Source organism: Pongo abelii, chromosome 20, assembly GCF_028885655.2.
Source record: "Pongo abelii isolate AG06213 chromosome 20, NHGRI_mPonAbe1-v2.0_pri, whole genome shotgun sequence".
In the NCBI taxonomy this organism is placed as follows: Eukaryota; Metazoa; Chordata; class Mammalia; order Primates; family Hominidae; genus Pongo; species Pongo abelii.
The window spans coordinates 43,954,097-43,968,523 of record NC_072005.2 but is presented as its reverse complement, the minus strand read 5'-3'; the positions used below and the strand labels follow the sequence as shown (position 1 = coordinate 43,968,523).

General features: G+C 54.2%; 1 protein-coding gene across 25 annotated transcripts in view; it reads right to left on the bottom strand.

The window, feature by feature from the left end:
- CATSPERG (cation channel sperm associated auxiliary subunit gamma) overlaps nt 1–14,427 on the bottom strand; it is a 34,854-nt gene that overhangs the window by 4,601 nt on the left and 15,826 nt on the right. For 11 of the 25 annotated variants that reach the window (XR_008516571.1, XR_008516572.1, XR_008516573.1 and 8 more), the window contains 15 exons: nt 12,656–12,827; nt 10,268–10,405; nt 8,580–8,639; nt 8,260–8,379; nt 6,799–6,849; nt 6,565–6,694; nt 5,539–5,650; nt 4,470–4,628; nt 4,274–4,386; nt 3,270–3,483; nt 2,858–2,920; nt 2,555–2,753; nt 2,297–2,415; nt 1,419–1,499; nt 1,273–1,329 (listed from right to left, as the gene is read on the bottom strand). Coding sequence is in view for 22 of the 25 variants with exons in the window: in XM_054540324.2 (XP_054396299.1) it covers nt 1,273–1,329; nt 1,419–1,499; nt 2,297–2,415; nt 2,555–2,753; nt 2,858–2,920; nt 3,270–3,483; nt 4,274–4,386; nt 4,470–4,628; nt 5,539–5,650; nt 6,565–6,694; nt 6,799–6,849; nt 8,260–8,379; nt 8,580–8,639; nt 10,268–10,405; nt 12,656–12,827 (1,788 nt within the window). In the remaining 3 variants the exon portion in view is untranslated. Of the gene's footprint in view, nt 1–1,272; nt 1,346–1,418; nt 1,500–2,296; nt 2,416–2,554; nt 2,754–2,857; nt 2,921–3,269; nt 3,484–4,273; nt 4,387–4,469; nt 4,629–5,538; nt 5,651–6,564; nt 6,695–6,798; nt 6,850–8,259; nt 8,380–8,579; nt 8,640–10,267; nt 10,406–12,655; nt 12,828–14,427 lie in introns of all 25 variants that reach the window. The other 14 variants (XM_054540336.2, XM_054540339.2, XM_054540344.1 and 11 more) reach the window with 6 other exon arrangements.

The following is a 14,427-nucleotide window of genomic DNA, read 5'->3' as shown; positions in this document are numbered from 1 at the left end:
TTCAGTCTAGCACATGAAACCTCACGTACTCTAAGGAGGTGGGGGCTGTTACAACACCTTTTGACTGCCCAAGGTCATTCTAAGCCAGGAGGGAGGAACACCAGGATCTGTATGCCAGGGAGCGGGCAGGGAAGTGGGTGAGAATAAGAACTCTGGGGCACGCCCCTTCTCTACCACTTATTAGCTCCCTGGGTTACTCTGCACCTCTCTGAGCCTCAGTGTCTGCCCCGGGCAAAGGCGGTATCACATGTTTAAGCAAGTGAAGCACCAAGAACCCAAAGAACTGAATAAGGAATGCGTGAGTGGGCAGAAGAAGAGATGTGAAAGCAGGGCCAGGCCAGCCCTTGTGCCACCTTTGTGCCAATTGCAAAAAGTGGCCCTAGGCTGGGCATGGTGGCTCACGCCTGTAATCCCAGCACTTTGGGAGGCCGAGGCTGGCAGATCACCTGAGGTTAGGAGTTCAAGACCAGCCTGGCCAACATGGTGAAACTTCGTCTCTACTTAAAATACAAAAGATTAGCTAGGCATGGTGGTATGCACCTGTAGTCCCAGCTACTTGGGAGGCTGAGGCAGGAGAATCGCTTGAACCCGGGAGGTGGAGGTTGCAGTGAGCCGAGATTGCGCCATTGCACTCCAGCCTGGGGGACAAGAGCGAGACTTCTTTAAAAAAAAAAAAAAAAAGGCCCTGTTGCTCACTCTATTCTCCCTCTGCAGAAAAGTTATCAGAGGGAACATACCAGCTTGTGTGCAACCTGCACAACTGGGAAGGTGGCCCTTTCTGAAAACATGAATGAATGAATGAAAGGAGTTAGGCGGGGCATGGTGGCTCACGCCTGGAATCCCAGCACTTTGGGAGGCTGAGGCGGGTGGATCATTTGAGTTCAGGAGTTTGTGACCAGCCTGGCCAACATGGAGAAACTCTGTCTCCACTAAAAATACAAAAAATTAGCCAGCCGTGGTGGCGGGCACCTATAATCCCAGCTATTCAGTAGGCTGAGGCAGGAGAATCACTTGAGCGAAGGAGGCGGAGGTTGCAGTGAGCCAAGACCACGCCGCTGCACTCCAGCCTGGGCAACAAGAGCAAAACTCCCTCTCAAAGAAAAAAGAATGAAAGGAGTTAGTGGGTGGCAGTGGGTGGGTGGATGAATGTTGAGAAAGAATGAGAAGAAAGGAAATTATGAATGCATTAGTGGGATTCTCAGGGGGATTAGCCCTGTTGAGACCCAACCCCAACCTTCCCCTGCCAGGGCCCAGTATCCCAAGCTCCAATACTTGCATACGGGGCCCCCGGTGCGTTTCCTGGAAGCAGAGCCCAGATGAACCCACCACCTGTGGGTAGGAGCAGCTGAAGATGTTGATCCCCACCGGCCCAGGCTTTCCCACCATCCTGCACCCTCCCCTCCAGGCTTGGACCTCACATTGACCGTCATGGAAGTCTTCATAAGGTGATGTCCACTAATGCCTTGGTCATAGCAAAGCTTTTTATCCTTGAGCGTAATCTGGGGTTGAAGGAGGGGAGAGGCAGAAATGAAGGGGTGAACAGGTCTCCCCAAAGTCCAACAAACAGTTCAAATAACCCATAGCTGGGGCGAGGTGGCGGCTGGTAGGAGAACGGAAGGCTTCCATTTTCTACTCAGGAATAGGCTAACGGGGCCAAGCACAGGGTGGTTTATGCCTCACACCTCACACCTCACACCTCACGCCGAGGCGTGAGGATCTCTTGAGCCCAGGAATTCGAGGCCAGCCTGGGCAACATAGGGAGACCCCCATCTCTACAAAAAATAAAAAGTTAAGGCTGGGTGCAGTGGCTCACGCCTGTAATCCCAGCACTTCGGGAGGCCGAAGTGGGCAGATCATTTGAGGTCAGGAGTTCAAGACTAGCCTGGCCAACATGGTAAAACCCCATCGCTACTAAAAATACAAAAAATTAGCTGGGTGTAGTGGCGTGCACCTGTAATCTCAGCTACTAGGGAGGCTGAGGCAGGAGACTCGGTTGAATCTGGGAGGCAGAGGTTGCAGTGAGCCGAGATCGTGCCATTGCACTCCAGCCTGGGCGACAGAGCAAGACTCCGTCTCAAAAGAAAAAAAAAAGTTCGCTGGAAACTGTGGCGCATGCCTGCAGTACCAGCTACTCAGGAGGTTGAGGGAGGAGGATCGCTTGAGCCCAGGAAGCCAAGAATGCAGTGATCGCTCCACTAGCACTCCACCCTGAGCGACAGAGCAAGACCCTGTCTCAAAACAAAACAAAACAAAACAAAAAAACCTCCCTTGATCCCAAGTCCCCGGGGGGCCTCACCGAAAACAGCACCGAGTTGCGATTAATCATGACCTCCTGCTTCACGGAGGCCTCGATGCAGGCGGGGTCGGCCAGCACCACGCCCACGTCCACCTGGCTATGCAGCTGGAAGGCGGCGCCTGCTCCGGGCAGTAAATGGGGTTAAGGCCTCCCTCACAGACAGGCCCCGCCCCTCCGATGGTGTCCCCGCCCCCCAGGCTCCCAGATTCCGGCAGCCCTCGCCCCGCCCTTCGGGCTCCACTCTGGTCCCGCGCAGACCGAGTTCTGTCTGCGTCCGGAACGTGTGGCCCTGCGCCGACAGGAAGATGGCGAAGCTGTACTCAGTGCCCTTGTCCAGGAAAATGCGCTCCGGCAGCTCGTACGCGGACTCGAGGTTGTAGATCTTTTCGTAGCTGTCCATTTCTACGGACACGCCGCCTGAGCTTCGCCAGTTGCTCGCCAGGAAGAAGTAGTAATCCTGGGGTACCGGATGCGCGGGGCAGAGTCAGCGCCGGGGATGGGGGCACCGTGAGGGGTTTCCGGGCGCCGCCCCTTTCCCGGCTCCCAATCCGCTCCGCCTACCTGGTCTTGTTTGTTGTTCTCCCACCAGCGCCAGGTGGGGTCGTGCACCGGGTCCGCGTACGGCTGCAGGGATCGCCCGGCACCGTGAAGGGATTGGGCAGCGGGGCGAGAGCCTCCAGGCAAGCGGCATCCCCAGACCACCTCCTAGCCTCAATGCCAGCCCCCAACCCAGAGCAGAAGATACACACCCCAGCCCATCCCCAAACCCCGCTTTCAACCCGGCCACACCCCCAACGCCTTCCCCTGGAAGTCCTGCTCAAGCCAGGCCCCGCCCCCAGGTCCCCCACCCACCCACCACCAATCCTGTTCTCCAATCCCGCTGCGCTCCGCTCCACAGGCCTCGCCCTCTAAAGCCCGCTCCCCGCTGCCCCAGTCCGGTCTCAGGCCTGCCCGCCCGCCGCCGGACGCCCACCTTGTCGTACACGGAGTGCAGCCACAGCAGGTAGTAGACCAGGCCCTGGTAGATGGCGAGCGAGTTCTCGTTGTGGAAGCCCGAGCGCTCCAGGACGCGCGGCGGCCGCGCCCGGTAGCGCTCCTGGCGCGTGTATCTCTGCGGACGGGGCAGGCTCCGCAGGCGCATCACCGAGAAGGGGCAGAAGTTGATGAAGGAGAGCATCAAGTAGCCCCTGGGCAGTGGCAAGGGGGAAAGGCTGCTGGCTCTAAGGCACCCCGCGCACTGGAAGCTTCCGCAGGCCTCTTTCCCACCTCACCCACTTCCCGTATCGAATCCAGCCCGGATCTTCCTCCTCAGCGTCAGCCTCTGCTGCCCAGAGGCCTCTGCACACATCCCCTCGGACGTCCCTCGATCCCTGGAGACCAGAGTCCTCCCTACTCAAGGGGCAGTCGCCATCTGCCTGTCTACTTTATTCCATCTCCCGCTTCCTCCTTCCACCCCAGCGCCCCAACCCTGTCCCGACTCCAGCTGCCTCCCTGGGTTGCTCTGATCCACCCTCCGCAGGACGACGACCGGAGACATCATTATGGCACGCGGTAAAATCCGATCCTGCAGTTCTTTCCCTTAGTCCCATCCATGGCTCTCCCAAGACCCTCAAGATGAAGTCCAAGTTTCTCCCCATGACCACCAGGCTCACGTTGTCCCCCTTCTCATCAGGGCCTCTGCACAGGTGGTTCCCCCTTTCTGGAACACCCTTCCCCACCTTATCACTTGACTAATCCTTCCTTACCCTTCTTGCCACAGTGCATACACCTCCTCCTCCTTGAAGCCCTCCCTGATGCACCTTCCCCCCCGCTAGGTTGGGCTCCTCCTCTGAGCTTCCATAAGTGCTGAAATCCTGCCATCATAGCCCTGAGGTTGTCACTGGGGTTAGCTCGGTCTCCCCTCTCTCAAGAATGGTAGCTTCAGGAGGTCAGTGCCGGGACCCCTCAGACCCCTGTCATGGTCCGGTGTCTTCTCACCCTTTCCGCTCCAAGTCATAGCGGCTGGTGTGCTGTTGATACATCAGAAGCTGCTCCACGGGCATGAGCCTCTTGACCAGCTGGCCCTTCTGGTTGTTCATAAGGTACACCAGCTGCAGGGGGAAGGCAGGGCCAGGTGAGCTGGGGTCAGCCCTCCTGGGGTGCCCCGATGTCCCCGCATAGCCCCGCCGGGCACCTGGTACAGTTTGCTGTCTTCGTAGAAGAGGGTCAGCATGGTCTCATTGGATGCGTAGAGAGAGGACTGTTGCATCAGCTGTAAGCTGATGTGCACCTGCCAGCCCTTGGAAGGGAACAGCTGGTACACCCGGTAGCTGCCCTCCAGGAGGTACCAGATCTGCGGGTATGACAGCCAGATGTGTGTGTGTCAGGACCATGGGGTCCTCTGATCCCACCTCACCCTCTGCCCAGTGTGGTGGCCCCATTGTTTGAGGGATGAAGTTTGGAAACTCACCTCCACTGGGATCAAGGGCGCTCCCCTTCCTTTTCTCTGTGGTGCCATGTCTCTACTTCCCTGAGCCCAATCACCTCTGGTTCCAGCCCTCACATACTGTGATCACTTTTTTCAATGTTTTTGGTCTGTTTGGGTTTCTGGCAGTTGCGACCTAAGCATCCCTAACATGCACACTCCCTAACAGCCACGGTTCCTAGAGCCGAGACCTCTTTTTTCTTCTCACTCTTTGCAGCTTCCAGGGTCTCACCATTTCCTTGGCCTCAGTTTCCCATCTCTGCACTGATGCCCACCCCCATACACATCTGAAGGGAACCTTCACTCCCCTTCCTGAGTCACAACCTGGGGGATCCCCTCCAGCCTCCAAGATGTCCCCCTCCATGTGGTCTCCCCCATGAAGCCCTCCCTGACATGCACAACCCCCCAGACTGGGCCAGGTACCCCTACTTCCATAGGTAATATTTTCCCCATTGCAGCCCTGACCGCTCTGTGTTCTCCAGCATGGGGGCAGGCACACAGTAAATGCTCAATATTTATGAAGCGAACAACCACACTGTGGGATGATAGAGGGCTGCCTCTGAACATCAGATCATAGCTCCGGTCTGCATGACTTTGGAGCTGACACTTACCCTGAGTTCCAGGGGTTTCAGCTATAAATGGAGCTTCACCGCCCTTTCTCAGGGTCCCCGAGGGTGCCCCCTTCCCTTGGCTCCTTTACTGTGACAGGGGGAAAGAGAGGCCCTTGGGGTTTGGGGGTGGGCAGAAAGGGAATGGGGAGAGGGGCAGGGCAGCCCACCTCCTCTGTCTCTGTGACAATAGCCACAGCCCCACGGAACGATCTGGCCATGTATTTGATGGACAGCTCCTTGGGGAAGTCTGCCAGGTAGATGAAGTTTTCCTTGTTAGAGCTGCAGGTACAGAGATGGAGAGCTAGGCGCATCCTGGACAGCCGCTTCCCCCAATCCCAGGCCTAATAACACGGGAGCCACTTACTGTTTCTCCACTTGTAAGGACATGCAAAGGAAGCTTGAAATCCTAGCTCCCGCCCCCCATCCCAAACCCTTTGAGAGTCTCCAGCTCCCCATCTGTAAAACAGGAGCATTGGGCCAACCTGGCAGTTTGCCAGCCACCCAAGAAGGTGGCTCAGGGGCCCCTAGGTTCCTGAGGGTCGAGAGGGTGGCTGGGGTGGGGAGGATCCTAAACTGTCCCTAGAAAATGCTTGTCAATTAGCCAGGCACAATGGTTCACACCTGTAATCCCAGCACTCTTGGAGGCTGAGGCGGGAGGATCACCTGAGGTCAAGAGTTTGAGACCAGCCTGCCCAACATGGTGAAACCCCATCTCTACTAAAAATACAAAAATTAGCCAGGCATGATGGCACGCAGCTGTAATCCCAGCTACTCAGGAGGCTGATGCAAGAGAATCGCTTGAATCCAGGAGGCGGGGGCTGCAGTGAGCTGAGATTGTGCCACTGCCCTGTAGCCTGGGTGACAGAGCGAGACTCTGTTCCAAAACAAAAACAAAAACAAAAACAAAAAAAACCCCTAGAAACTGCTCATCTATTGCTCACACAGGCTGGGTCTTTTTATAAGGTTTCATTTTAAGAAAAGGGCTCCCACAGCTTTAAAACATTGGCTTCCCCCGTCCCAGCACTGACTACCCTAACGGTGTGTTCCCCATCACAGTCCTGGTAACTTCTGGATTTGTGCATCCTTTGAAGGTTTGGTGAGACTTGCCTAGCCTGGTCTTGAAAGGGTCCCCACCGTAAAGGTGCTGGGGAGACAGAGTATGCCTGGCCCACCCGGGGGTGGTAGAGGCCCACCTCTGCAGGAGGAAGTTGCCCCAGATGAAGATCAGGTTGTTGTACGGGTTACAGAAGATGCCCTTGGGGGCCATTGCAGTGCTGGTGTAGGACTCTGTCCCTAGGATCATCAGGAACTCCAATCCTCGAGCTGACCGGGGCAGAGGAAGAGAGGACACAGCAGTGAGGTGGAGTCACCTGGGCCCCTCCTGGCCCACAGCCGCCCTTGAGGCCACCTCTGCCTTCCCCTCCTACCTTCAGGGATGAACTCTGGGATGTGGTAGAGAAGTTCCAGGTCATCACTAGCTACAGGTGGGGAGAACACAGTAAAATCTCCTGCGGCCCTGCGCTTTCAAAACCTGGAGCTGGAGCAAGTTGTTTGCTTCTCAGCCTCCTGTAAAACCCTCCAAAGAGCTTCCCACTCGGGCTTGCTAGTCCTTAGAGTTTCTTTTCTTTTTTTTTCCCCCCGAGACAGGATCTCTCTGTCGCCCAGGATGGAGTGCAGTGGTGTGATCTCGGCTCACTGCAACCTCTGCCTCCTGGGTTCAAGTGATCCTCCCACCTCAGCCTATGGAGTAGCTGGGATTATAGGGGCACACCACCACCATGCCCAGCTAATTTTTTTTTTTTTTCGAGATGGAGTCTTGCTCTGTTGCCCAGGCTGCAGTGCAATGGCATGATCTCGGCTCACTGCAACCTTTGCCTCCCAGGTTCAAGCGATTCTTCCGCCTCAGCCTCCTGAGTTGCTGGGTTTACAGGTACCCACCATCATGCCCAACTAATTTTTGTATTTTTAGTAGAGACAGGGTTTCACCATGTTATCCAGGCTGGTCTTGAACTCCTGACCTTAGGTGATCCCCCGGCCTCGGCCTCCCAGAGTGCTGGGATTACAGGCGTGAGCCGCTGTGCCTGGCCAATTTTTGTATTTTTAGTAGAGATGAGGTTTCGCTATGTTGCCTCGGCTGGTCTTGAACTCCTGATCTCAAGCATTCCACCCACCTTGGCATCCCAAGGATTACAAGCACGAGCCACCACGCCTGGCTCTGCTCTTTTTTTTTTTTTTTTTTTGAGACAGGGTCTTGCTCTGTCACCCAGGTAGTGGCATGATCATAGCTCACTGTAGCCTCAACCTCCTGGGCTTATGCTATCCTCCCACCTCAGGTATATTACAAGTAGCTGGGACTACAGGCGCACCTCCATACTCAGCTACTTTTTTTTTTTTTAATTTGTAGAGACAGCCTCTTGCCATGTTGCCCCAGGCTGGTCTCGAACTCCTGGCCTCAAGCGATCCCCTGGCCTCGGCCTCCCAAAGTGCTGGGATTACAGGTGTGAGCCCCGTGCCTAGCCCTTTAGAATTTCTTCATGTGAATTATAAAAAGGCACTGCCTCTGAGAGGAAACAGTCCTGTTAAGGCACAGGACGTGTCTCCTCTGACCCCTCGGTTGGGGGTTTTGTGCACTGCACAGCCTGTACAACTCTACATAGGGGCCCTATTCTCACTGCAGGTAAAATAAAATCTCTTTATTGTGAGCCACAGGGCCCTTGCAGATCACCAAGCCTATATCCTGTTCTCCACTGCTACCCCTCAACCAGGAGTGACACAGGTAATGTCACCCTCCCTCTGTCTGCTGGGCACAGATCCCTCAGGATGGGCATGCAGTCCACAGTCTGGGATCCTGCCCCTTTGCGCCCAGCCGCTTGCATCGCCCTCATTACCTGTGTTGTAGCTGACCACCTGGAAACGTTTACTGGCATTACCATATCCAGTCTCCACCAGCAGCAGTAGGGTATACTCACCCGCGATGTATTCAGACCAAATTATGGAGCAGGTGGTAACTGAGAGGGAAAGGGGCAGTCCAGAGCCGCCCCAGGGCTCAATAGCCTTGGTCCTGTGCCTGCTGTGCCCCTCCCCATAACTCTCACCCCTCCCTAAGACACTGCCCATTCTTTCCCATGATCCCTGCCACCCTCCCCTGCTCTTCTGCATCCTCAGTTTCCCCAGCCTCCCACCGCAGACCCATCGGGGGAATGAGTACCTCCTATCTGCTCGCACACAGACCACTTCCTGGGCAGCATCTCAAAGGACACCTGGCCATCTGCAGAGCAAGGTGGGGTTCATGTTCAGGCCCTCTCCCTCCTGTCTGGCAGCCCATCAAGCCAACTCCGATTGGCCTCCTCATGCACCAGCTCCTCAGTCCTTGGGATCTCATTCTCTGGCCTTTCGTCCCTCACACCTGGCCTATCAGAGCATGTCTGTCTTTGGTCACGGTCATTAGACTGTGGGTCTCATGGCTCAGGTCTGGCCATGTGACCCACAGTGGGCCGATCAGAGTTTACTCTGGGATTTGTGTTAGAATTAATGGGAAAGATGCTGTCTTCATTCTCTTGGCGTGACTCAGACTAGTAGGTGACTTGAGTCTCAAGCTTTAAGGGGCCACCTTTAACCTCCATGGAGGAATAGCTACCTAAAAATGGACCCAAATTATAGGACCAATAATAATAAACAGTTTGTAACACTCACCACATCACTAGCACTAAGACCTTTACAAAAACCAACTTATTTAATCTTTATATAAACCCAGTGACCTAGATACTAGTACTACCATTAGCCACATTTTGTAGGTGAAGAAAACGAGATCAGAGAGGTCAAGTTACATATCGAAAGGCACACAGCGAAGGTGTGACGGAGCAGTCTCTCTCCAGAATCTGTGCTATAATTAATTACTATGCTGCACTACCTTACCAAGAGATGGAGTCCTGATGACCTACCCTGTGAGCCCCTGGATCCAGCCATACCTGAAGTTGAACCGTAGTCTTTTCATTTATGTAAGTCCACAAATTCTTTGTGCTTAAGTTATTATTATTATTACTATCACTATTATTAAGACAGTCTCACTCTGTTGCCCAGGCTGGAGTGCAGTGGCGTGATCTTGGCTTACTGCAACCTCCGCTTCCCAGGTTTGAGCAATTCTTATGCCTCAGACTCCCAAGTAGCTGAGACTACAGGTGCATGCCACCATGCTCAGCTGATTTTTGTATTTTTAGTAGAGATGGGGTTTCGCCATGTTGGCCAGGCTGGTCTCGAACTCCTGACCTCAGGTGATCCACCCACCTCAGCCTCCCAAAGTGCTGGGATTACAGGCATGAGCCACTGTGCCCAGCTGTACTTATTTGTGAATTGGGCTTCTGCTATTTTTGTTTTTTGGGGGGATTTGTTTGTTCGTTTTGAGACAGAGTCTCACTCTGTTGCCCAGGCTGGAGTGCAGTGGCGCAACCTCGGCTCACTGCAACCTTCATCTCCTGGGTTCAAGTGACTCTCCTGCCTCAGCCTCCTGAATAGCTGGGATTACAGGTGCCTGCCACCATGCCCAGTTAATTTTTTTATTTTTAGTAGAGATGGGGTTTCACCATGTTGGCCAGGATGTTCTTGAACTCCTGACCTCAAGTGATCTGCCTGCCTCAGCCTCCCAAAGTACTGGGATTACAGGCATGAGCCACTATGCCCAGCTCTTCTGCCCTTTAAAACCAAGTACATCATGAAAGATACATAACATACCCCCAAGCCCTACCCCTACAAACTACCACCACCACCACCACCCCTCCCCTCAGCCTGGGGGGCCTCCTCAGGGCACATGGTGATGAGTGAGGGCCCAAGGTTAGAATCCTCGGAGGTGAGAGAGGGTATGGAGGGGTCCCTGGGGCTGACAAAGGCCCACACCCTTACCTCTGATGGTCCCGAAGTATACATAACCCTCATGCTTGCCCATGGTGAGGGCCATTATGTACTCAGAGCCATTGCTATGGAAATACACAGGGCACAGCTTCTTGATGCACTCGCTGGCCAGGACACGAACCCAACTGCCTAGGGAAGTCAGCATGGGGCCTCAGACCCAGGTGGTTGGATCTGGGGCCTCCACCCCCCGCCCACATTTCCCTGGCTTTAGTGAACCTGATATCTGTCCTCTCATGCTGAAGCACCTGTTCAGTGTGGTGTCAGGGAGCACCTGGCAGAGGGCACCCGCTGCCTTTGAGAAAATCCTCCTTGCTCACACTCTGTCCACGAGGGTCAGATCGGGCTGACACCTCCCTTGCACTCCCTTGGCCACAATGATTAGCATGTGACCAAGCTGGCCAAATCAGAGGCAATATCAGCTTGCAATCAGCAACAAGATGCTCTTTTCTGGGGCTACTGAGGGGCATAAAAGTCTACAGTTGCTGGGCAGGGGCCTGAATCACTGTGGCATGCACAAGGAGGTGACTGTCTAACCGTGACAGTGACCCCCTGGTGCAGCCATTCCTGAAACCAACATGCTCCTGGGCTTTTCAGCCACGGAAGCCAATAAACACCCCTTTTCTTTGGCTTAAGCCAATCTGAATTTGGTTCCTCCCACTGTCAAAGTGCCCTAAGTAAGAAAGACAGAAAGCAAAGCTGCTGGGAACATGCATTCACTTATGAAATGTAAGTTACAGTCCAATTTCCAGTGACTCTGTAAGCTGACAGTTCTCACTGAGATGGCGGGGAAAACTAGAAGAAATAGGAGAGCTTTGGTATCTTTTTTTTTTTTGAGACAGAGTCTCACTCTGTCGCCCAGGCTGGAGTGCAGTGGCACGATCTCGGCTCACTGCAGCCCCGCCTCCTGGGTTCAAGCAATTCTTCTGCCTCAGCCTCCCGAGAAGCTGGAAGTACAGGCACATGCCACCACACCCAGCTAATTTTTGTATTTTTAGTAGATACGGGGTTTCACCATATTGGCCAGGCTGGTCTCAAACTCCTGACCTCATGATCCGCCCTCCCAAAGTGCTGGGATTACAGACATGAGCCACTGTGCCTGGCCTTTTTCTTTCTTTCTTTTTTTTTTTTTTTGAGATGGCATCTTGCTCTGTCGCCTAGGCTGGAGTGCAGTGGCGTGATCTCAGCTCACTGCAAGCTCTGCCTCCTGGGTTCAAGTGATTCTCCTGCCTCAGCCTCCCGAGTAGCTGGGACTACAGGCATGTGCCACCACGCCCAGCTAATTTTGCTAATTTTTTGTATTTTTAGTAGAGATGGGGTTTCACCGTGTTAGCCAGGCTGGTCTCGCACTCCTGACCTTGTGATCCACCTGCCTCGGCCTCCCAAAGTGCTGGGATTACAGGTGTGAGCTACCGCACCCAGCCACGGTATCATTTAAAAATTAAGTTGAATAGTCTCTCTTTTTCATCTCTCTTGCTTTTTCCTCTCTTTCTTTTTTAAACTGAGTCTCGCTCTGTTGGCCAGGCTGGAGTGCAGTGGCACGAACTCAGCTCACTGCAACCTCTGCTTCCTGGGTTCAAGCAATTCTCCTTTCTCAGCCTCCTGAGTAGCTGGAATAACAGGTGCCTACCACAATGCCCGGCTAATTTTTGTATTTTTAGTAGAGATGGGGTTTCACCAGGTTGGTCAGGCTGGCCTTGAACTCCTGACCTCAAGTGACCCACCCGCCTCGGCCTCCCAAAGTGCTAGGATTACAGGCATGAGCCACCGCACCCAGCATTTTTTTTTTTTTTTTTTTTGAAACAGGGTCTTGCTCTGTCTCCCAGGCTGGATGCAGTGGTGTGATCATAGCTCACTGAAGCCTCAAACCCCTGGGCTCATGCGGTGCCCCCTCCCGTCAGCCTCTTGAGTAGTCTGGCCTCCTGAGCCACTGTGCCTAGACTCTTTTTTCCTCTCCAATGAGTTTCCCTTGAGGCTTTGCCCATCTGTTTCTCTCTCTCCTCCTGCTCTGTCTTTCTGACTTGCCATGCCCCTCTCTCCCTCTGACTTTCTCCCCGTCTGGTCTGTCTTGGCATGTCCTTCTGCCACTGTGTGTGGGCACACGCGTGTGTCTGCCTCTCTCTACCTCCCTTTACTCTCACACCCCCCCTTCTCACAGCTGCTCACAATTCCCAGGAGGGTCTGGGTAGAAGCCTTATCCCGGCAAAAAAAAAAAAAAAGGGCAAGGCAAGGCCCATTAGGGGTGGGCAGGGGTGATTTGGGGCCTTGGCAAGTTCCTTCCCCTCTGCCTCACCCACAGCAATTCCAGCCCCAGGTACCTTCAGTGGAGGGGTTCACCGGGGTGCCCTCCCCCGGCGTGGGTCCCAGCCGCAGCACACTCACCACTGCCACGGTTTCTCTCATAGAGTGTGGTATAGGTGCCTGTAAAATAGTAGACCAGCTGGTTCTGCCGAATGAAGAGGGTGCTCTCGGTGGCAATAGTGTCATAGATGGTGGCCGTGAAGCCAGAATGGGGGCAGTAGAAGGAGCCCACCCAGCAACTGTCAATGCTCAGCTGCAGGGGAGCAGAGGCTAGTGGTGAGCAGGTGGCCTTGGCCTCAGCCCCCATGTCCTGCCTTGTGGGAAGCTCCTGCTCTGACAGCTGCTTGGGAGGGACACACGTAGCTGCCCCAGGGCACTCTCCCTGCTCAGCCCGCAGCAGCACCTTGGTAGCCAAACCTCCCCCACATGGACCAGAGAAGCAGGTGACCCAGGCCTGAGCCACTTCAGGCTTCGTGTGCCCCCTGGAGTTGGGCAGTGCACAGCATGCTCAACAGTCCTTAGCGGTCCTTGTGCCCTTGGCTACAGTCAGGGTTATACCTACATGGATACAACACCCCATGCTCACCCCAAGGGACATTTTTTTAAAGGCTGGATCTGGCTCTGTCACCCAGGCTGGAGTGGTATGATCATAGTTCACTGCAGCTTCAAACTCCTGGCTCGAACGATCCTCCCACCTCGGTCTCCCGAATAGCTGGCGTGACAGGTGCTCACCACCATGCCTAGCTAATTCTTTTATTTTTATTTTTGTAGAGGTGAGGTCTCGTTATGTTACCCAGGCTGGTCTTGAACTCCTGGGCTCAAGCAGTCCTCCCGCCTCAGCCTCCTGAGTAGCTGGGACTACAGGTGCTTGCCACCATTCCCAGCTAATTTTTTTTTTTTTTTGAGGCGGAGTCTTGCTCTGTCATGCAGGCTGGAGTGCAGTGGTGTGATCTTGGCTCACTGCAAGCTCCACCTCCCAGGTTCACACCGTTCTCCTGCTTCAGCCTCCGGAGTAGCTGGGACTACAGGCGCCCACCACCACACCCGGCTAATTTTTTGTATTTTTAGTAGAGACGGGGTTTTACCGTGTTAGCCAGGATGGTCTCAATCTCCTGACCTCGTGATCCACCCGCCTCGGCTTCCCAAAGTGCTGGGATTACAGGCGTGAGCCACCACACCCGACCTCCCAGCTAATTAAAATAAATAAATAACTGTGTAGACGGGAGTCTTGCTACGTTGCCCTGGTCTTGAACTCCTGGCTTCAAGCAGTCCTCCTGCCTCAGCCTCATTGGAAAGTTCTGACTCATTTAACTCACTAGGCATCATGTTGGGCATGGTGATTGTGTTGGTTTTGTTCGGGTGGTAGGGACCTGAGCTCTACCAACTGGAAGGAATCTTGTGACTTTGGGGATGTGGGGATTCTTGGGAAAGATCTTTCCCACTGAATGTGGGCTTGAGAAGATGCAGCCTCTGTAGTCTTCAGTTCCAGAAAACAGGACCATTTTTTGTTTGTTTGTTTTTTGAGATAGGATCTCACTCTGTCACCCAGGTTGGAGTGCAGTGGCACAATCCTGGCTCACTGCAACCTCTGCCTCCCGGTTTCAAGCGATTAGCTTGCCTCAGCCTCCCGAGTAGCTCGGATTAGAGGTGCCCACCACCATGCCTGGCTAATTTTTGTATTTTTAGTAGAGACGGGGTTTCACCATGTTGGCCAAGCTGGTCTCGAACTTGTAGACTCAAGTGATCTGCTCACCTTGGCTTCCCAAAATGTTGGGATTACAAGCCTGAGCCACCGCACCCAGCCGACAAGACTGTTTCGAGCATCAAGTCAATACAGAGGAATGTGGCCGAGT